The 22,479-nt window shown below is 36.7% G+C and overlaps 1 protein-coding gene across 1 annotated transcript; it reads right to left on the bottom strand.

Annotated features, from left to right (window-relative positions):
• Window positions 1-17,385: 17,385 nt before the first annotated feature.
• On the bottom strand, window positions 17,386-20,895 carry LOC117616152 (sugar transport protein 13-like). Its single transcript, XM_034345377.1, has 5 exons — window positions 20,466-20,895; window positions 20,022-20,344; window positions 18,745-18,869; window positions 18,249-18,540; window positions 17,386-18,160 (listed from the first exon to the last, which is right to left on the bottom strand). The coding sequence occupies exons 1-5, from the start codon at window positions 20,602-20,604 to the stop codon at window positions 17,507-17,509; spliced, it is 1,533 nt and encodes a 510-aa protein (XP_034201268.1). The 5' UTR covers window positions 20,605-20,895; the 3' UTR covers window positions 17,386-17,506.
• Between the last annotated feature and the right edge of the window lie 1,584 nt (window positions 20,896-22,479).

A 22,479-nucleotide genomic window follows, 5' to 3' on the forward strand; every position in this document is an offset into this window, starting at 1 on the left:
TATAGACGACGGATTTTCAACAGACGTTGTCTATTATAAGTAATACAAACGACGGTTTATGAAAAACCGTCGTGTATAAGTAATACAACGACGGTAGTTTAAAAAAACCGTCGTGTAATCGTCGTCGTATGCCTAAAAATTCGTCGTGTCTTAGTTTATTTTCAAGAACACAAAACCCATTAAGAACACAACATATATATGAAACCAAGCAAGAAACCAACATATACATGAAACCAAGCATGAAAACAATAAATCCATTCCCAATTCAACATAACATAGGGTGATTAAAAGATCCGTCAAAATTAAATCCATTCCCAATTCAACATAACAGATAATGTAATCCATGAACCCATTAAACAGAAAATCCATGAACCCATACCTATAAGCACATTATTAACAGATCGCAAAGCATACACCTAAAACCCTTTAACAAAACAACCTAATATCATTCAATGAATTTACAAGGGGAAGATAGGGTTTGTACTTACAGGTTGGACGAGCTCACAGATTCGACGGAGCCCGAGAGTGCAACTTTTAATTAGAGCAGAAGTGAGAGAGCGAAATGTTATGTTGCGCGAAATCTGAAAATTTTAGGGTTCAGGGTTAGAAGTATAAGAATAAGAGCCAAATCTAAAAAATTTAGGTCGCACGAAAATTTTTAGAGAGCGCGCGCTTTAAAACGTCGAAAGAAAAACCAAGGCGAAAGTTCTACAAGGACCGACGTGAATTTAATATTCCACGACGGAAACTTCATTTTTCGGATTAAGAACGTAAGGCCGTTCATTTTGAAGCTTCATTTTTCGGATTAATTTTAAATTTATTTTGAATATTTTTATATAACGACGACTTAAAAACCACGTCGGGGTTAAGAAATTAAAGACGTTGTAAATTATATAAACCGACTTACATATTAAAATGACGTCGTTTAAAGCCTAAACCATGTCGCATATTTTACTTCACGACGTAAAATATGTATTCCACGACCCAACCACCGTCGTTAAAAATTAATACCCTAAACCCTTAAAACTAAATTATACAATTTAAAAAATTAAGTTTATAAAAGGGTTTATGGTTTTACAGCCTAATATATACCCTAGACTACCCAAAAATTATACTTTAAAAATAAACCCCAATAAATAACAACCCTAATCTCTAAACCCTAGACTTTAAACCCTAAACCATAAAACTAGAAGTGATTTTATGACTCATCAAAAGAATTTTGTTTTGGAAGGTCATTTTAAATTTTTGTTATTCAAAATGAATTTTTTCAAGGTTTAGGGGGAAGAAAATATATCAATGACTTCATAGGAGTTGACTTTTCATTTTTCTGATTTCTTTTAAATTTATTTTGAATATTTTGATATAAAAATAATAAAATATTCTTATCACAATAACAAACCACGTCGGTGTTAAGAAATTGAAGGCGTTGTAAATTATAATAGACGACTTACATATTAAAATGACGTCGTTTAAAGTAGAAACCATGTCGGATATTTTAATGCACGACGTAACATATGTATTCCACGACTCAACCACCGTCGTTAAAAATTAATACCCTAAACCCTTAAAACTAAATTATATAATTTAAAAATTTAAGTTTATAAAAGGGTTTATGGTTTTACAGCCTAATATATACCCTATACTACCCAAAATTATACTTTAAAAATAAACCCCAATAAATAACAACCCTAATCTCTAAACCCTAGACTCTAAACCCTAAACCATAAAACTAGAAGTGATTTTATGACTCATAAAAACAATTTTGTTTTGGATGGTCATTTTAAATTTTTGTTATTCAAAATGAATTTTTTCAAGGTTTATGGGGAAGAAAATATATCAATGACTTCATAGGAGTTGACTTTTCATTTTTCTGATTTATTTGAAATTTATTTTGAATATTTTGATATAAAAATAATAAAATATTCTTATCACAACAACAAACCACGCCGGTGTTAATAAATTGTAGACGTTGTAAATTGTAATAGACGACTAAGTTGTTAAAATGACGTCGTTTAAATGAGAAACCATGGCGGCTATTTAACTATCCGACGAAAAATATATATTCCACGACTTAACCGCTGTCGTTACAAATTACTACCCTGAACCCTTAAGAAATTGAAGATGTTGTAAACCATAAACGACTCAATTGTTCAAAGAACGTCGTCTAACAATCCTTTTACGTCGTATTTGTTTAAAACGAAACAACAAAATACGACGGTTTTTGACTTTATTAGGTCGTTGGAAAAGTATTACACGCCGGTTACGCAATTTGTATGTTTGTTTTTTTTTTAATTTAAGAAAACCTCAACAAATTTTTACATTATATATTATAGACAAAATTTGTACATTATACATAAATATCAAGTGTTCAATTATTCCCCTGTTTAATAATTTGGCAAACAAACTCTGCCCATTCATTCCGGACTTCATCAATAGCTTCTTTGGGGTATGAAGCTTCCTGGTTTCCCTTGGCATACTGCATAAACAATGACTATTAGGGTTTATAAATAAAAAGAAATTCAATCACAGACGACGATATTTTTCATAACCGACGTAGTATATCTATTCAACGACGGTAATTTTACATGACCGCCGTTGATAATACAAAAAACGACGTGAAATGTATGAAGGTAATTTCTTCTTACCTTATTCTCAAACCCCAAGGAAGGATCCATGATGATGTCCCTCATGAAGCGCATCACATAATACCCGCATTCGACACTGCTGGGTTGCTTTGGTGTGCCTGAGAGAGTTTTCCAAATTACATTTTTACGTCCAGCTCGGGCTATGTGGGTATTATATATTTTTATAGCACTGTTCACGATGTTTTTCGCCTCTTCATCGACCACACGATGACCTGGCAGAGGATCCAGAAAATAGACGGTTTCCCTCTTTGCCCTTACAATCAGCAAGATCCAATGACGGCTGCACAAAATTAATATAAAAACGACGGTTATTTACAAAAACGACGTATTATAATATTTCACACGACGAAATAAATAATAAAACGACGACATTATATATTTATCACGACGATAAATAAATACCGACGGGGTTAGTAGTTTCAAACGACTCAATAAAATAAAACACCGACGTGGTTAGTTTATACGCTGTCATTTATTGAAAATCATAAAAAAAAAATCCTAAGGAGACTAACCCTGGATTGTAAGGCATCATGAAAATCTGTTCACCGTCTGTCTTCTGAAGTCGAGCTGCTACCAGTCGTGATCTGTCAGCTATTGTGCCGAGTTGGCACTAACTGCAGCAGGGTCGATAAAGCCAACCATGCTGCACATGTTTTCTTGTTTCAAAACATCATGTAAGTACCTAAATACATAAAATAATATAAACAAGTCAGCACAAAAAAAACACACGACGGTTATGTATAACAAAACGACGTATTATAAAATTTCACACGACGTACTGAAATAGATGAGGACGTTATAATATATTTATCACGACGGTACATACTAACGACGTGGTTAGTTAGTTAAGACGACGCAATATATAAACCAACGACGTATTATTTTAGAATTACAAACCTCATATATACAGCAACCACAGTAGCTCCAATTTCTTCCATGCCCGCAAATTGTGTAATATCTTCAGGCAGGAGGAAGGTATCGCGATCACCACCAAACACCTCCTTATCAATTGTAAATTGCAGGATCTTATCCTCAGGCAGGAGGGTGGTTTCCACATAACGACAAAGGGTTTTTAAAGAAGATGGCGCCTCCATATTTGAATAATCACCAACTTCAATAACCTGTTTAAAGAAATAAAAAAATGACGTGGTAATTCAATAAAGACGACGGTTTAAGGAATAAAACGTCGTCTGAAAAGAATTTAAACGACGGTGAAAAAACCGTCGTGGTGAATATTTTATTACGCCTTAAAAAAATTCCGCCGTCTAAGTTGTAAACAAACGACGGTTTAAAGAAAAATATCGACGTCTGAAATTTTGAAAAACAAATAAAAAAGGCAAAGTTATGTGAACATACCTTGTCGCCATGCTTTTCTTCATCTTCTTTCTCCTTTTCTTCTTCCTTCTCTTCATCTCTTTTTTCTTCTTCCTTCTCTTCATCTTCCTGATGTTTCCCCATTTTGGCAGTATCATCCTCAACATGGAGGGATCTCACATCACCTCCAGAGCAGCTAGCTTTGTCAGACATTGGATTTTTGGGGCTTTGGCTAATTCTTTGTTTAAGCATGCTTGGATCAAAATTGGGAATTAATTGGGAAAGCTGACTAAGGAAATGCTCCCTCTCAGCCTCTACCAATTGTTTTGTTCTAGCCTCCATCCTTAAGGCCTCTTCCCTTGCCTTAGCCTCCATCTTTTTAGTCTCTTCTTGAAGGAGAACTTTTAAACTCTCCTTCAAACGGTCGTCAAAGCTAACCCTCTGTGGTTTGGGTAAATTGAAATACTGCTTTGGGGAAATCCCAGCACCTACTCCTCTCAATCTGCCAGGATGCTCGGGGCCCAAAGCCATGGTCAGCACATCATTGCTGCCATGTACATTGACTTTGCCTTCCGAGACTTGTTTTTGCAATTCATCCTAAAACAAAGATATAGAAAAAAGTAAGAACAAAAAACACACGACGGTTATTTATATACAAACGACGAATTATATAATTTCACACGACGCAATAACATATAAACCGACGTTATTATAACTTATCACGACGGTAGTTATACCGAAGTGGTTAGTTTTTTAAAACGATGAAATGAATAAACCACCGACGTCTTATGCTATAATTACAGAAAACAGAGTAGTGATTCCTATTTAGACCTTTAACGACGTTTTTTAAAAAGTTTCGACGTGGTAATATCATTCACACGACGCTAAAATGAACCACCGACGTCTTATGCTATAATTAAAGAAAACAGAGTAGTTTTTCCTATTTAGACCTTTAACGACGTTTTTTAAAAAGTTTCGACGTGGGAATATCATTCACACGACGAAAAAATATAACATAAGACGTAATAAGAATTATTCACAGTTTAATAAAAATTTAAAACAGAGTGAGTAGGCTTACAATTAATTTTGCTTTCTCCGCCACCTTTGGATCCGGGATGTTACCATGTTTGTCCTGTCTAGCTCTCTTCCATAAGGTAGATCGATCAATTTCTACCCCAGGCATGGTTTCCTCCAATTGATCCTCCAATCCAACATATCCTTTTCGAGACAATCGATGATTGTACTCGAGTTTCTCCCTAATCTGTGCATGTTGAGAATGCACAGACTCAAAATCTTTTGAAAGCCTTGAAGCTACAAAGGCATCCCATTGTGCTTTCTCTATGAATTTATATGTTTCCGGGGGTTGGCTTAATTTCTCCTTGTCATTGGTGTATGGAAGGATATAATGCCTCGTTAGTGTAGACTTGAAATCCTTCCATTTCTTGGCAGCAGAAGCTAAAACAGAGTTCTTGCCCCTTGACCTACGACAAAAGCCATGTCAACTGCTTCCCATATCTGCTCCTTTATATCCTTGGGGATTTGGGACCATTTCTTGTCCACAAGTGGAACTCTGGAGCGTGCCAAGATACCAATGTACGACTGCATTTCACTATGTGCTTGGCCAATACCTTTCCCCTTTTTATTGTACTCAACAATTGGCCTCAGTTTCTGAAGCTTTCTCTTCACAACACGAGGCATTGTGCTCATACCTCGACCAGTCTTTGAATCATCAGAGATTGTTGTCCGGCTTTCTGTCTCAGCAGATGATGAAGCAAACTTCATCTTCTTCGAAGACTTCATCTCCTTCGAAGACTTGTCTTGAGGAGCTACCATTCCAAGCTCCTTATCTCCATTTTTCTTGGAGCCAGAATCCTTAGTTTGGTGTTGAGAAACCATTTTAACAGACAAAACTGCAAGTGAAAATATTTTAGGAAAAGATTAAGAACACAAACGACGGTTATTAATAAAATACGACGTATGATATGATTTTAAACGACTTAATGAAATAATCTCAGACGTAATAAATGTTTAAAACCATTATTTATATAACGTCATGGTATTTATGTTCACACGACGTCAATAGTAATACACCGTCGTCTACATAGGGATCCAAAACCCTTCTTTCTTTCTTTGTGAATGTTTGATTGCAGATCCAAAACCCTAAAATACCACGTCGTGGTATTAACATTCACACGACGTAAAACAATAGATATACCGTCGTCTATATTAGATACCAACCCTAATTTCTTTTTTTTTATATTTTATCAAATTAGGGAAAAACAAAAACCATTGTTCAGAGAAATCAAACCTGCAATTAAACAAGCAAATAAAAAAAAGACTATAATTTTAAAAAAAACTTTGTCAATTTTCAGACGACGCTAGAACGACTGACGAACCGTCGTGGTCTACATATTTAACCACGTAAATAAGAAGCTACCGCCGTCTTATTTAGTTGAGGTAGTTGTCTTCAAAGTTGGAAACTTTCCCTCTTTGTCTGTATTTTTTATCAAACTTGGAAAGAAGTAAAATGATTTTGGCCAGAAAAAAGGTAAAAAGATTTTTCAAACAAAAAACGGATGAGCATGCAAAACAGTAACCAAAATAGTGAAAATGAAAGCTTACCTATTGCGTGAAATGAAAGCAAGAGGAAGACGATCGATCTTTAAGTTCAGAGACGACGAAGAAGACGAGAGGAAGACGATGAAATACTCTGACAGTGCTCTGACAAGGAAAAAAGACTAAAAGTTTTCTCTGGGAGTTGAAATTTTTAATCGGGTTTGGAAACAGTGCATGTGTAAGTCAGGTAGACGAAAAGTTGCTTATATATAAAACCATTTCAAAAAAATAATACGGCGGTTACATATAACTGTGACGTATAAATTAAATACTACGACGGTAAATTTAACTCGCGTCATGGTATATTATTTAACACGCCGTTTTTATTAATTTACCGACGTTGATTTCTGTACAATTTTTATTAATTTACGTCGGTTTTACCGACGTTGATTGTACAATTTAAACGGCGGTTGTTTGTAAGGACCGCCGTTGGTTTTAAAAATTTATTCTATAAATTTGTCGCTTTCAATCATTTTGGGTTTACATTTAGGGTTCCAGGTTCTTACTCTCTCATAGACACTGTCTCTCACATCTCAAAGACAATAATTTGGATGTCTTTCTCAAAGAGAAATTGAGCTTACTCGCATCAAATCTATGTCCACAAGAAGAAGCTTGCAACTAGCCTTCTCACTTCCTTGATCAAGCCTGATATAGGACACTTAGTGCTTCTGAATACTCCTTGCTTTCCATCAAAAGAGATGCAAGCCTGGCCTCCACTCGCTGTCGAAGGAAAGTTCGCTTCTCAGGGAAATCTGAAGATTAGATTTGCTGGAATGAAGAAATCTGAAAATCAAAGAAATTTAAAATGAAGGAAATTAATGTTCTGGAATATGTAAATTTTCTTTTTTGGATGACAGATTTAAATAAAATAAGAATATAAAAACAACGACTGTTTTTGTATTACTGTCGTCGTTTTTCGTCGTCTTAAGTAAGACTAAGACGACGTAATATATTTGTTGAGCGACGTTGATTTGTTTTTTAAACGTCGTTAGGTATAATATAACCGTCGTTGAAAATTGTCTCTCTTATTGCAAATTTGCAACGACGTTAGGTGTAATATTTGTAGATACACAAAAGCACACACATCATCAACTTCCAAAAAATTGTCTCTCTGATTGCAAATCTGTGTCATCTGTTAAGATTATGATGTGGAACAGAGTTCCATCTGGTAAGATTTCATAACCCTTGGGATCTCAGGAGATTCTGGTTATGTCGGCAGTTTTCTATATAAACCGTCGTGGTTATTTCAATTCTTGTCATTAAGTAGATCTACCGACGTAGGATAAGAAAATCAAAGAAAAAAATTGTTAACAAAAATTCTTATTAAGACGACGGTTTAAATTAAATGTACGACGTATAAAATGAATAAATACGACGTTAAATTTTATTGTACGATTTAATGATAACGTCGTAGAACTATACGATAATGACGTCGATATTTTTATATTATCCGTCGTTGTAAATTAATTTAATACGGCGATATTTTGTATTTTAAAGGCGTGGATTTGTTTGTAATTATACGGCGTCTTATACGAAAACCTCGTCGTGTTATTTTATGAGTAAAAACGGCGGCTTTTATTGAAAACGTCGTCTTTACTTTCTACGTCGGTCGATTCATAACTTCTGCCGTTCTTTGTTGGCTTTGATTTTACACTGCGGAAATCTGTTTCAAATAGGCGTCGGTTGTTTAATTAGGTACGTCGTTATTTTTGAACAGCCATTTGAATCTTCATTTTTGGTTGTCTAAGGTGGTATAACACGACGGTGTTTTTAGAACCGTCGTCTTTTTAAAAACCACGACGGTTTTCAATTAAACCGTCGTTGTTTTCTGGTCGTCTTTTTCACTTTTTGTAGTAGTGATTAATAGATTTATAATTGGAGTTCGGTTGATTAATTGATTTAATTTCTGAATTTCGCTTCTTCTTTTTTTGGGTTGAAATTCAGTCGATAGTCTTACAAAGAGGAGGAGAGTTTAGTGAAAATTCAATTCTAAATGCAATCGATTTATTGTTAAAAATCAAGAATATTAATTTATTTTTAGAGAGAAAATTGTGTAGCATTAGATAATCAGAACATTACAAGATGAGAAGCATGTATAATGTGGCCTTGTTAAAACCTCTCTGAGAAAAATCCAATAGGATAAAACCCTAGAGAAGGAAAGAGTACCACACATATATGCATGTGACTACAAGAGAGTCAAACATCAAATATACTATCAGGAGAGTCCTCAAGCAAACAACCGCGCGCGTAGCCAAAGAGGTGGGTCAACAAACCAAAAGGACAAATCCTCCTGACCAAGACAGAAGCGTGCAAGATGATCCGCAACCCCATTAGCAGTACAAGGGACAAAACAAGCGGAATAGGAAGGCAGCGAATCAAGAAGTCGTCTAATTTCCTCAACCAGCACTCTTTCTGCTGCATAACAGGTTTCCTCTTTGAGAAGCAGATGAATAGCATTAAAGGTGAAAAGGATGCATCCACCACAAAGGAGATACCATCTTTAAGGCAAACAACTCAGTGCCCATAACTGACAACAAACTAGGAGCGCGCATCGCCACCACCCTACAAAGGCGGCCATAGGATTCCCGCACTACGATGCCAACCCACGTAAACCAGAAGTCAAACGAAGCGCCCCATCAACGTTAAGTTTAAAACAACCAAGACGAGGAGGTTGCCACTGTTTCTCGGGAGTTGGCAAAGAAGACCGCCTATGCTGAAGTAATAAAATCTTCTGATACTCAACATCATAGTTCCTGGCATAAAAAATAATTTGCTCAGGTGGCAAAACAGGAGAACCAAACAAAGTCGCATTACAAGCATTCCATAGGGACCAAAGACCAACTGCAAACAAGGAATGTTGGGAATTAAGAAGAACTTCCCATACAGTCTGCAGCCATCTTGCAATCTAGCTGACCTCCCTCGTCAGCAATAGTTTGGGGTTAATTATTGTTATATTGTTAGTTAGCTGTCATTGAGTTGCTATAAATAGCACTCCTTCTTACAATCACATTCATTAAGAATAGAATCTAATTCTACTTCATCTGTCTCTGATCTTTCTTCTCTCGTTTCTCTCACTCTCAAATTCTAGATTTCTTAGCTCTACAATCTTTTCTCATGGAATCTAACAGTGGCGAGGTAAAGCAGTAAGAAGTGAAGTCCAACCCAGCTTTTCCAAAACTGAAGAACTAACCGTACAATTGGAAGGAGCATGAAAAGGTGTTTCAACCTGGCCAAGATAGCGAAAACAATGAACATCTTGGTTGATTTTCCGACGATAAAGCACATCACGGGTAAGGAGAACATTTTAAGCCAACCGCATAAGAAATGCTGTATTTCGGAGGAACTTTTAGCTTCCAGAGATGTTTCCATAACTTTTGAGACCTAGAGGATGAAGACCCAGAGGAAGACAAAGAAGCCGCCTGTTTTTGGAATTCCAAAGCAATCTAATACCCACTCCTAACTGTATATCGACCATTACTAGAAAAATGTCAAATACAACAATCACCATTATCACTCCCATTAAGAATGTTCAAATAAAGTTGACAGACATCAAAGCTAATAATATTCCAATAACGTTGGTAAAATAAAGTTGGCATTTCATCTGGACCGGGAGCTTTAGTCGGTCCCATAAATTTAATGGCATTTTCCACCTCATCACGAGTGAAAGTCAGGGACAAAAAATGTTAGAGTCATTTGAGGGACACAGGTGGAAACTGTCTCAAAAATCTTGCTACTCATATTTGTATCAGCAGAACAAAATAGGCTATTATAATACTCCAAAAACACAGCCAAAATCCCTGTCATAGAATTAGTTTTTTCTATATGAGTGACTATCTTGTGGAAATAAGAGGTATTCAGGTCATCAGACTTTAACCAATTGACACGAGATCGCTGCCGCCAATAAATTTCATCCAGCTCCAATAATTTGTCTAATTCATTTTCAATCAATTTTTTGCTCTGTAAAATAGTCTATGATGGAGCAATGGTTTGACATGAAGCCAGCGAAGTGCGCAAAGACTGGATTTTAGAATTCATTTGACCGAACTTTTGATGCTTCCAGGACAATAAACGTTGAGCACAAAGAGAAATATTAGCCGTAGGAGAATCCCCAGGTTGCCACCCTTCTTGAACTATTTTTTCACATTCTTGATCGGTTGTCCATTGTTCTTCAAACTAAAAGTGACACATGAAGGGAAAATTAGGCGTAGGGATTTCTAAATTTCCTAAAAGCTATGGGAAAACAAATCATCTAGCCTATGCATATCAAATATGAAATCAAATAAAAGTGAAAGCAAGAAAAAACTAGAGATTCATGCAAGTCTCAATCTAAGTCCCAATCTTTATAGGTTTATGAAAGTTTACACCTTTGACACTAATATCACATATTAAAAAGAATGTAGAAAGTGAGGTTACTTTTGGAGCATATCTTGAATCCCAAAATGGTATTCAAGTAGAGGGAGTTGTCCCCTAGTTGTTGATTCTCCACCTTGTTATCCAAATAGACACAGTATGGTTATGCCTCCCCAAAGTATCTTCACCAAGGTAGTATGAGAATGAGACAATAAAGAACCAAGAGAAGAAGAAGAGGTGCTAGCCCTTCTTCTTTATGGTGGCCAGCTAAGGAAGTGTTTGAGAGAGAGGCTTGATGTTTTCCTCTCTTCCAAAATGCCTAACTTGAAACCCTAAGGAGCTGTTGTGCTATGACTACAATCATATAGAGACATATTATCACACATGTGCCACTAAAGAGACGTCATGTGCCGCACCCTCCTCTTCCTTGGCCTTTTTGGTCTACTTTGGTCTACCACATTAACCTTATAATGTGTCACACTTTGCCTAAGTCTATAAGGTCCATTTTCCTTTAAATGTTTAAGTCATGTAAGACCAAAACTAAAGTTCCAAAACTTTAATTAATTCATTAAGCTAATCTAATTAGTTTAATTGATTTAATTACTTAATAAATTAAATCATTAACTTGTCTAACAAGCATTGACCAAGCCGCAAAATCATTTATTCTATTTTCAATTCTCAATCCATACATTTTCGGTGTGCAATCTTATAAGTTCAAATTAGCGATACTGTGGGTAAGAATGATTACTTCTAAACCAAATGTGAATTGTATACCTTTATACAATTCTCCCTATTGGCGAAGGCTAATTGTGATTAGTCCTTATAGGGCTTCCACAAACCTTGATTGACACTTAGTAGTATGTCATGGCTGCCCAAGCTAAATAAAATTCATTTTGAGAACCTAGTTAGTTTGTGATTACAATGCAATTCAGTTATTCTTTATTACAACACTCTATGTCGTGTTGTTGGGATATGGTTAACTTGTGTTGAATCTCTTAACATGACATCTTTAGGTTATATGATTCACTTGGATGTAATTGAAAACGTTCTTGTTTCAATTCTCATTGTGTACTTTGGCCAAAGATTCAATATCTTTAGAGTATTTTCTCTTCTTACTAAGAGTAGAGATTCTTTGTTGTACAAGTTTGGACGGTTTGACCCTCGGTTGACCGTGAGTCTTCCGAGGTAGTTTCACCCTTCGAGAAGTACTAGAGCGACCGTGTAAACGAGTCTTGGCCGTTATTTGAGTTAGTTTGATTATGTTGGGATTATGAGATGGTTTATAGTATCTTATGGAATTCTTGGATATTATCTTCATAATAGAAATTATGGAATAGATAAGCATGGGATACTTGATTGGTGGGTTGTGAAAGTGAGCCTTGGGCTCGGCTATAATTATTAGGAAATGAGTGGACGTTTGTGTTTAAGTGTACCTTGTTATTCTATTATGGAAATTTCCTGCTTAAATAAGTTTTGATTGGAAATTGATTTAATTTGGGTTAATGAGGATATGGGATCTCTAAGGGTTATTATTTAGCATTATTATGATTATTATTAAAGTATATGGATTGGGTGATAGAGGGTTGTTTACGAAAGTCTATTATTTTTAATTGTGGAATTTAGTATTTTATAGAAATTATGTGTAAACAAATTTTGGTTTTTATTTGAATTATTTTTGGGTCTTTATGGAATATATGCTTGAGAGTATATTTTCTATACTATGAATAGATATTTGGAAAAATTGAATGAAGGAAGGGAATATTATTTGTATTGTAACACCCCGACTAATTTAATGTCTATTTTAATTTATTTTAAGTGAATTACGAATTTACCCTTGGGGTAGGGGTAAATAGTTCATTTTCTTATCTGGAAGGATTTTGGGACCACGACTGGTATTTTGGGTAGGTGGCACTGAGACGAATTCGTAGACACGCGGTAGGCTTGAAACGGAGTTGTAACGAAGATTTGGCGATCAAAACATTATCAGTGGCAAAACTGTAATTATTTCGAAAAGGGTTAGAGTAAAAATCTGATTTTTCATTTTTACCTCACTCTCTCTCTCTCTCTCTCTCTCTCTCTCTCTTTCTCTCTCCCGCGTCGTCGTCCTCCCCCTCCTCGTTACTGTTCACCTAGACGGAAACCACCGCACTGCCGCCACATCCGACCACCCCAGCCCTCGAGACCGGTCTCGTTCCACTCGTCGTGAAGCCCCGAACCAGAATCACCCAGTCTCCCAGTCGGAAAACTCGAGAATCGCCAACGATCTCGACTTGTTCAAACCGGAGACTTTCCGTCGTCGCGCCGCCGTCTCTGCCGCCCAAACCCGGTGATTGAGGTGAGGTTTCTTCCTCTTTTTCCGAGTTCTAGCTGACTGATGCATAGGTTTGGATCGATTTGCTGGGTAGAAATTGATTTTGTAAACCTAGGTTTTGGCCGGATTTCAAAGTGAAATTCCGGCTAGTTGCCGTCCGAATTGGACCTCCCCGTAGTTGAATGAAGTGATCTTGACCTTGAGTAGAAGCTAGGATAGGAAGGGTGAGCTCGGGTGTAGAGTATTTCCGTCACCGGAATTTACTCTACACACCGACGCGCGCGGCGGCGGGGCATGGGCGAGGCTGGTGAAGTTGCAATTTGACCCGATGAGATCCTTAGGTTGTCACGAGTGCACAGGATTTCGCGGATCTCAATTCGGACGTCGTTTGACTATCGAATGGATTTTCGCATATTGTGCGTTATCCGGGTTCGATAGGTTCTGACTGTTAGATCTTTTCCCAATTAAAATATGTTGTTCTAGGTATTCCTAGGACCATGTAGGACTTCACGGATTATGAATCGGAGCTCCGGATGTTCCGATTCAATAATGCAAAGTTGTGGGTTAGCGATAACCGTACAATCGTGAACGATTCCTAAACCTGTAATCGGACCTTAGGATACCTTCTTCAACGTACACGTACTGGGAATTTTGGGGATTTAAGTATTTAATTTGTGATTTTTGCTTCAACATAATTTTATATTAATTAAGGGTTCGTATCTCAAAATAGGTGTTTCGACTGCACGTACTCAGCAGACAAGACCCTCTCATGGTCAGGCAACATGGGAATATTTGTGAGTGGACTTTGTTTTCAATCATATGCATGGCTTTATTGATGAAAGATTTATGCATAATGTTTAATGGTTTATTGAATATATTATATTCATGAGTTGAATTTGATGTTTGTATAGCGCTTTGGCAATATATTGTGGGTTTGGCATATTTGGGTATCGAGAGTATATTTTACATGGATTTTGGGGAAGTATATATATCCATTCTCTATAAGCGAGATACTTGGGTTGTTGAAGTGAGTTGTGAAAGAACTTGAATATGAGGGGTTGTTGAGAGAAGTTGTATGATTACACTATGTAAGTACCTTCCCCAGTTATTAGACTTTCCACACGCGGCGTTGGATGTTCCGGCGTGTGGGAAGAATAGGTTATCCGTCTCACATGCGGCATTGGATGTTCCGGCGTGTGGGAAGAATAGGTTATCCGTCTCACATGCGGCATTGGATGTTCCGGCATGTGAGACACTTTCCATATGCGGCGTTGGATGTTCCGACGTATGGAAAGACTCTGTATATTGTTTAGGGTCATTACCCATGGCGTTGGATGTTCCGGTGTGTGATGATCCAGTCTGCACGCGTAGGACATAGTTTGGGAGCTATACATGGCGTTGGATGTTTCGGTGTGTGAGCTATGAAGTTTCATCCCCCGGTTGGACCGCTCATCCCTAGACGCAGGATAGCACCTGAAAATCCTATGGGCTAGTCAAACGACCCCCTAGTTGGATTGTTTCCCTGGTACCTAGGTAGTGTGATGAGTATATTATATAGCTATGTATAGTTTTATATATATATATATATATATATATATATATTTATATGTATATTTATAGTTGGGAGAGTGAAGAAATTAGAGTTTTTCAGTGTTTTGCCAGGAGTTGCAAGATTGTAGGAATGGGGTTTATGGATGAGATGACTTGTGTTTTAAAGAATTTTAAATGAAATATGTTTTGAGTAATTAAATAATGAATTGTGAACCTGCATGTCTTGAGCATTATTTTTACGCGGTGGGGTTACTATTGTTTTCAATGCAAATCTTGTTTTCGTCCACTCACATGTTTTCTGTTTTGCGCCCCCCAGCTAGTAGTCGCTCCATGAAGCATGCAAGTGGTGTACGAGGCTCGAGCTGTGAACTTTCCTAGTTAGGATTTGAGTAATTTCTTCTACTCAACTGTTCTTGTAATCTAAATTCAGTAGATGCTCTGTTATCGCCCATGATAGATTTTACTTGTGAGGCCGGAGGCCATTTAGTATGTTTTGATGGATTATAAAAGCATGCTGCTGGTTGGGATTATTATTTTATGTATGTTGCATGTTGAAATTTTTGTTGGGTTTGCTTAATTTACAGGGAAGACTCTGCCAAAATTTTGGTAGAGAGTCTCGATTTTTAGAAAGTGGGCCCAACATCGGGAAGATGTCTGAACAAAGACGGGATTCGCCCCGGTTTCAGGAAAATTCTGGGGTGGGTCCTATCATGTATACTATTTATATAAGGGTTACGAACTTCACCATCATATATACATTCCTTGGTCACTATACCCATCCGTGGCGTTGGATTTTCCGGCATGTGGGCTTCCTTGGTTACGAATTCTAGTATTGATGGATAGTTGGAAATTGTGGATATTGTTTGGGTATGTCGGAACTCGAGCACCTTCGACGGGGTGTTACCGTAGACCCTTGGCGGGGTAGTTTGTGCGCGTAGGACTTGTCATAGGCGCACTAGTATTGAGGATTCTACTATGCATGCTGGTGAGCCTAGTCCCCCGGTTGGACGGCTCGTCCCTAGCCACATGATTGTTGAGGATTCCTCCGTGTGGTTCAGCCAAATGAAACCCGTGTTGGATTGCTTTCCCTAGTACATGATGTGCAATATCAGATGTACCTCCCTTTGGATACTGATACTTGGAAACAGTGGATATGGATACTTGGATACATGAATATGGATACTTAGATATGATCGGAACCCGGGCACCCTTGACGGGGTGTTACCGTAGACCCTTGGCGGGGTAGTCTGCGCATGTAGGACTTATCACAAGCGCACGAGTATTGAGGATTCTGATGTGCGTACTGGTTAGCCCAGTCCCCCAGATGGACGGCTCATCCCTGGCCACATAATTGTTAAGGATTCCTCCATGTGGTCTAATCAAACGATCCCTGGATTGGATTGTTTTCCCCTAGTACATGATGATGGTGTGAGGTGGGTGTATATATATATATATATATATATACACACACATACATATTAAATATATATATATATGTGTGTGTGTGGATTCTTTTCCGGGTTGAGATTCTTGAATTTGGGCTTCGTGAGCACCCTGCACAGGTATGAATGTTTAAGTCATGGATTGGGAAGTATTGTTCGACACTATACATCTTGGATAGGGTACGGTTGCGGGGAAAGAACTGATAAAGGGAAAGGAACTCATAAAGTGTGCAGGGGTTGCCTTGTCGAATTTGATGTTGTAATGAATTTAAATTTAATTGTTTGTATTATTTTAATTAATCGTATATTATTTGAATTGTGATTGTACGTGGGTAGCCTGGGGTCTCACCCAACTGCAGCTCCAAGATAAACCATATTTTTGTGGAATTTCATTTGGCCATGATCGAATCCTATTTATTAGAGTTGTTAAGTTTGGTTTTGAATTTGTTGGCGACTTGAGGCCCAAGCTTGTGTAGGGCAATCTTTATATATTTATACTTATGTTGAACTCCGTTTCGTTTGTAAAATGAATTTTGTTAGTTATTCTCTCCAATCGCCCATGTTAGGGTTGATTGTAAGGCCAGAGGCCTATTATGTAAATTGCATGTTATTAATATGTGCATGCTACCGGTTGAGTTATAATTGTGTCTTAATAGGTTTACATTTTTTGGGAAATGTCCATTTTTCAGAGGTGACTGCTGAAATTTCAGCTGAAAATCTCATGCCCCTTTTTCCTTAATTTGGAAAAGAGGCTATAGTATTAGTAAGTGGGCCCGGCATCGGTGTGATATTTGAAATTCCACATGATTCGTCCTGGGTTCCAAAAAATTCGGGACGGGTCCTGTCACAATTCCAATCAAATAGAAATTAAGTTGTATTGCACTTGTTATAAAAATCAATACTATGTGTTATACATAAGCCTTGTGTAATAAAAATTAAATACAAAACTTCGAGTGCAAAAATAAATATTATGCTATATGGCATGTTCTACAAGTCCCAGCACAAGGTTTGTCAGATTTGTTTACCCTTACGACTTGATGTATTTACAATGTTACAGATGATAATATACTCATTATATCAAGAAATGCCAATCAAACAAACAAACCAGCAGTATAAAAAAGGACACACACATATAATGTATAAGCAACTTATCTCATTATTTAAAATACTTGACTAGAATCAAATCCATTTAAATATTGGAAACATTAACCACATTAGAACGTAGTTTTACAAACTTAAACATAACACAAATGATATGGGACTATTAATTGACAATTTTATTTAACTCCATCACCCTCATAGTGGTCATCCATATATCTCTTCCAAAACCAATGTTTCTTCCACACTCTCTCTGTCATTTCTTCAATAGGCACATTTTTGGTCTCGGGAATTAGAAATAGCACAAAGAGTGACATGAACAAGACCCAAGCAGAGAAGAACAAGAAGATGGCATACTTCAAGCTGCAAAGCATTAAGAGGAAGACTTGTCCTATAACAAAACAGCAGAGCATGTTGACACAAACTGTCACACTTTGCCCCGCTGACCGAGCCTCCAATGGAAATGTCTCACTAGGGATCAACCAACCGATGGGTCCCCAAGACCATGCGAAGGCGGAGACGAAAGTACACACCATGACCACCACCAGAATTGACAAACCATAAGATAAATTATTAGAGTGGTCCTTTACCTTCAAGGCTAGCACAATTGCAACGACTATTTGAGAAAGGAACATTTGGATGCCAGCTTCCAATAAGAGCATTCGACGCCCAACTTTGTCAACCAAGAAGACAGATACAATTGTGGCAAGCACATTGACAGCTCCTGTTATAACCGCGGCGTAAAGGGAGGCATTGTTGCCAAAACCCATGCTTGCGAACAAAATGGGAGCATAGAAAAAAATTGCATTGATGCCTGTAAATTGCTGGAAGACCTGCAAAGCAAACATTGACAATCAAACGATGTTAACAAAATATGACTCTTATAATTCAAGTAACTCATTAACCAATGTATATACTGACCTGCATTGCTATTGCAATGACCAGTGGGGGGCGATTTTTACGCTTAAGGAGATTCCTAAAGGGGTGCTTTATCCCTTCTGCTACACGACTTGCCTCCACTATCTCCGCAAACTCTGTTTCAATATTTTCTGTTCCCCTGATCTTTTTAAGCACTGATCTTCCTTCATCCAACTTACCGCGTTGTATCAAACTGTTAGGAGTGTCTACCACAATGAGGGACCCCAAGGTTAGCATAAGTGCAGGAACACCTGCCAGACCCAGTGATAGCCTCCAACCCCATCCCCCTTTAATTCTGTTTCAACAGAACACATGGTTATTAGAGGTTAATTAGTGGATGATGGTTAATCATAAGAGTAGCCATAATTCTTTTCAGTCATTCCCATGTGTCTGGCATAGACAGTTTATCCTCGTATGCCTAATTGATTCAGAAACTAGTTTCATTTTCTTGGTATTTTTCATGTATATTGCTATTTCAACCAAGGACAAAGGGACATACTTAGAAGCACCATAATTGACAAGGGTTGCCAAAAGAATTCCAATGGTTGCATTAAGCTGGAAAAGTATGTTGAGTCCTCCGCGTATTCTTGTTGGGGCTATCTCCGAAAGGAAAAGTGGGACAACCTACAAACATGAAAATAATGCTTGATGAGCACGTTAGGGGGCGAGGCATAATGCATATGCCTCAAGAAAATGGAGGCTGAAGCTCCTATTCAAATGGTAGGAAGAAAAACAGAGTTGGTTCATATTATGTCTCTGAACGCGTACCTCCAATATTATAACTAATGTCATAAGGTGTTATAAGTCACATCGTGTTATTTTTGAGACACAATAACTTTCCCTATATGGGGCATGTGCAATTTTTCTCCATTCGAAACATCAACACTAAAAAGATCAACAGAGAATACCGTTTTCTCTAAATCTACATGTGGTCACAATTAGATTAAATGCTTAATTACTGTTTTACCTCCTGAAACGGATGCTCGGTCTCACTTTACCCCTTAAAACTAAAATTTTTTTACTTAACCCTCAGAATCTCTAAAAATTGCTGAAATTTTCTCACTTTACCACTTCAGTCTATTTTCATCCACAAAACCGTAAGTGTGCTGATGTGGCATAGCCATTTTAATAATTTTAGCTATTAAAAAACTTTAAAATCCAAATTATAAATAATAAAAAAACAAATTTTAAACATTTTTAAAAAGAAATTTAGGGTTAACAAACCCCTTTCTTCCCCTCCCCATCAGCTAAGTAGCACTCACCTCTATCTTTTCTTTCTTCACTAAGAGAAGAGAGAGAGAGGAGAGAGCGGGGGTGGGGTGGGGTTGGGGGGGGGGGGGGGGGGGGGTGGGGTTTGGGAGAGAGAGAGAGAGAGAGGCATACATGAGCTAAACTTACAAAAATGCCCATGCCACGTCAACACACTTAACATTTTTGTGGATGAAAATTGTAATGTGAGAAAATTTCAGCAAATTTTAGAGATTTTGGGGGTTAAGTGTGAAAATTTCAACAAATTTTAGAGATTCAGGGGTTAAGTGATAAAATTTCAGTTTCAAAGGGTAAAGTGAGACCGAATGTCCGTTCTTGGGGGTAAAATAGTAATTAAGCCTACATTAAATTGTGTTAGAATTGTACTGTTTGTGCCTAGCTCTTCGAAAAAGAAAATAATAATATTTTGCTTGAAATTGATAACAGTAATACAACATTCCCAGCTCTCAAACCAAAGTAGAACATCAACAAGCAAAATTAAAAAATTAAAAATTAAAGATAGGAAACCTGATTGCCGAAACCAATTCCACAGCCAAGCAAGATCCTCCCAATGATGACCAATGCAAGGTCATGAAACGCAGCGTTTAGGACTGTACCAACTATAAAGAAAACCCCAGCAATTAACATGGTTTTCTTTCGACCTAGCCTTTTGGTAGTGTATGATGCGAAGAAGGTTGCCACCAGAGCAGCAAGATACAGCAAAGATGTGAACAATTGCAAGCTTTGATTGTTGTATTTGCAATAATTGCTATTGGTATTCAGTTTCTGAGTGCTAGCGTAGACATCAGGGTAGAACTTTTTCAAGAAACCGGGCATGGCTGTCACACCTCCTGCATCAACAAGAACCCCCCCAAAAAAAAAAAAATCATTGTCAATTTAAACTAAAACAGACGACAAATAAATTGCGGGTATTTTATTTTATATGTGAGAGAGAGAAACAGAGAGGCTGACCAGAAATGGCAACCTCATAACCAAACATGAGGCCTCCAGTAGAAGCCAGTATACATGAAAAGATGACAATTGGTGTGATCTTGGCTTCAACACGATCTTCTGCAGTACTGGCTGAGTCCAAGGAGCCCTGCTTCTCCATAATTACTGGCTATGATCTCAGTCTTGAAACAGTCTAAACAACCTTCTGAATTAGTATTTGTTGAAGTTCCTTGATTATGAAAGAAAGAAAGAGAGAGAGAGTTTCTGCAGAACCAGTAAGCAGGTGTAACACTTCTGAGAGACTTACAGCTCTATAAATATCAGCTTCTTCACCAAACTGAAGCTCATATATTTAATATGGTTTCTGTGCATTTTTTGTCTGTTCCATTCCTTCTTGTTCTTTCTTTATGATTCTATGTAGAGAAATCCAGGTACATATCCTGTCTTGTCAAAATCAAGAGACCTGAGAGCCACGGCGCAAGATTATTGTTGCACTTAATAATAGCACTGGATATGGTGATCTTATCACTTTATATGTATTTTTACTTCAATTGATTTAATCAAAGGTACATGTTTAAATGTCTATGTTTACTCCATCAATCTAATTTTGGTGCTTATATCTATTAGCCAATCTGTTTCATTCGTGCCAATGGTTTCCATCACAATGGTGGTGGTGGATTCCCCCTCCCCCCCGCGGCACACAGGTTCGAAACTCCAATGGGTTTCTTTCCTTCAATGTAACCAAAACAAATATGTTTCATTCGTCTAAATTCATTAATATTTAAAAAACGAAAATTTTTCCTTTGTAATTGTTTATTTGCTATATTAGACAGACATGTTCCAATCGAGTTCTTGTTTATGTTATTCCAGAAGACATGTCAATTTCGTGACTTTATTAGTTTTGTTTCATTATATCTACAAAACTGGTTTTATTAATGTGTAAGAGCTAGTTTGGGATTACTATCACCTTTTTAAGATGCTGCTTTTATTGTGATTTGAAAAATATAGTAAATTTAGCATACAAACCAATATAGAAACAATTTTTAATTGGATAGTAACTAATGACACACGTTGAATTTGGAAAGATCTCCAAATGGATGTAGTAATTAATTTGGAAACTTTTTTAAAATTTAACAATATATTTAGATTTAACTATCCAATCGGGTTATTTAATTAAAAAAAATTATTTATTTATGAAATATACAAGATTAATTATCTATTAAATAGTGTACATACAATTTTATTTTGAAAAAGAAATGTACCTTTTACTTCTTTTACGAAAAGTAATGTACCTAGTACGAATTTACTTATTATTCAAATAATATATTCAACTGTTATAAACACATTTTGGATATAATTTACCTAATAATATCCTACTATGCATATAACTTGTAATTTACCTATTAAGGGTATATTATAGGTATACTAAAGCCATCACATTTATAGGTATATTGTGAAAATAATTTATCTATTATATTCTATTGGATATATATATATATATATTGTCAATATAATTTACCTACCCGAATTAGATATATAGAAGATAGGTAAATTTGTAGGTACATTATATTGTATTGACAATAATTTACCTATTACATTTTATTGGGATGAAATTTGAGGGATTTTTTTTATGTAAAAAAGTTATTATAAAATGGATATTTTTTATTGTTAGAAAATTTAAGGATTACAAGGAATGCCCAAAAAAATAAGTCATTAATATGCTACAAATGATGAAGTATTAATTAGAAATGAGGGACTTAATGACATGCTTAAAAACCATCATATTGACTTATCTGAAGTTTGGTGGGAAACAATGTAAATATGTAGGAGGGGTAAATTACTCAAATGGTCATCAAGCTTATACCCGATTTACATTTTGGTCCCTCAATTAAATTATTTGTTCAAATGGTCTATCAACTCTATATTATTCGCTCATTTGGTCCTACCGTTACATTCTGTCAATATTTCCATTAAATATGAGGGCAAATTGGTCATTTCGTCCATCAACTCCCTCTCTCTCTTCTTCTTCTTCTTC

This window comes from Prunus dulcis, chromosome 1 (genome assembly GCF_902201215.1).
Source record: "Prunus dulcis chromosome 1, ALMONDv2, whole genome shotgun sequence".
Taxonomy (NCBI): Eukaryota; Viridiplantae; Streptophyta; class Magnoliopsida; order Rosales; family Rosaceae; genus Prunus; species Prunus dulcis.

Bases quoted from the DNA above. Each gene is read 5' to 3' on its own strand.
- LOC117616152 (XM_034345377.1), bottom strand. From the start codon at position 20,604: ATGGAGAAGCAGGGCTCCTTGGACTCAGCCAGTACTGCAGAAGATCGT. The intron at 18,870-20,021 runs GTTTCCTATCTT...TCATGTTTGTAG, and splicing joins GAATTGGTTTCGGCAATCAG to GTTGTCCCACTTTTCCTTTC. The intron at 18,541-18,744 runs GTATGTCCCTTT...CTGTTGAAACAG, and splicing joins GTCAATTATGGTGCTTCTAA to AATTAAAGGGGGATGGGGTT.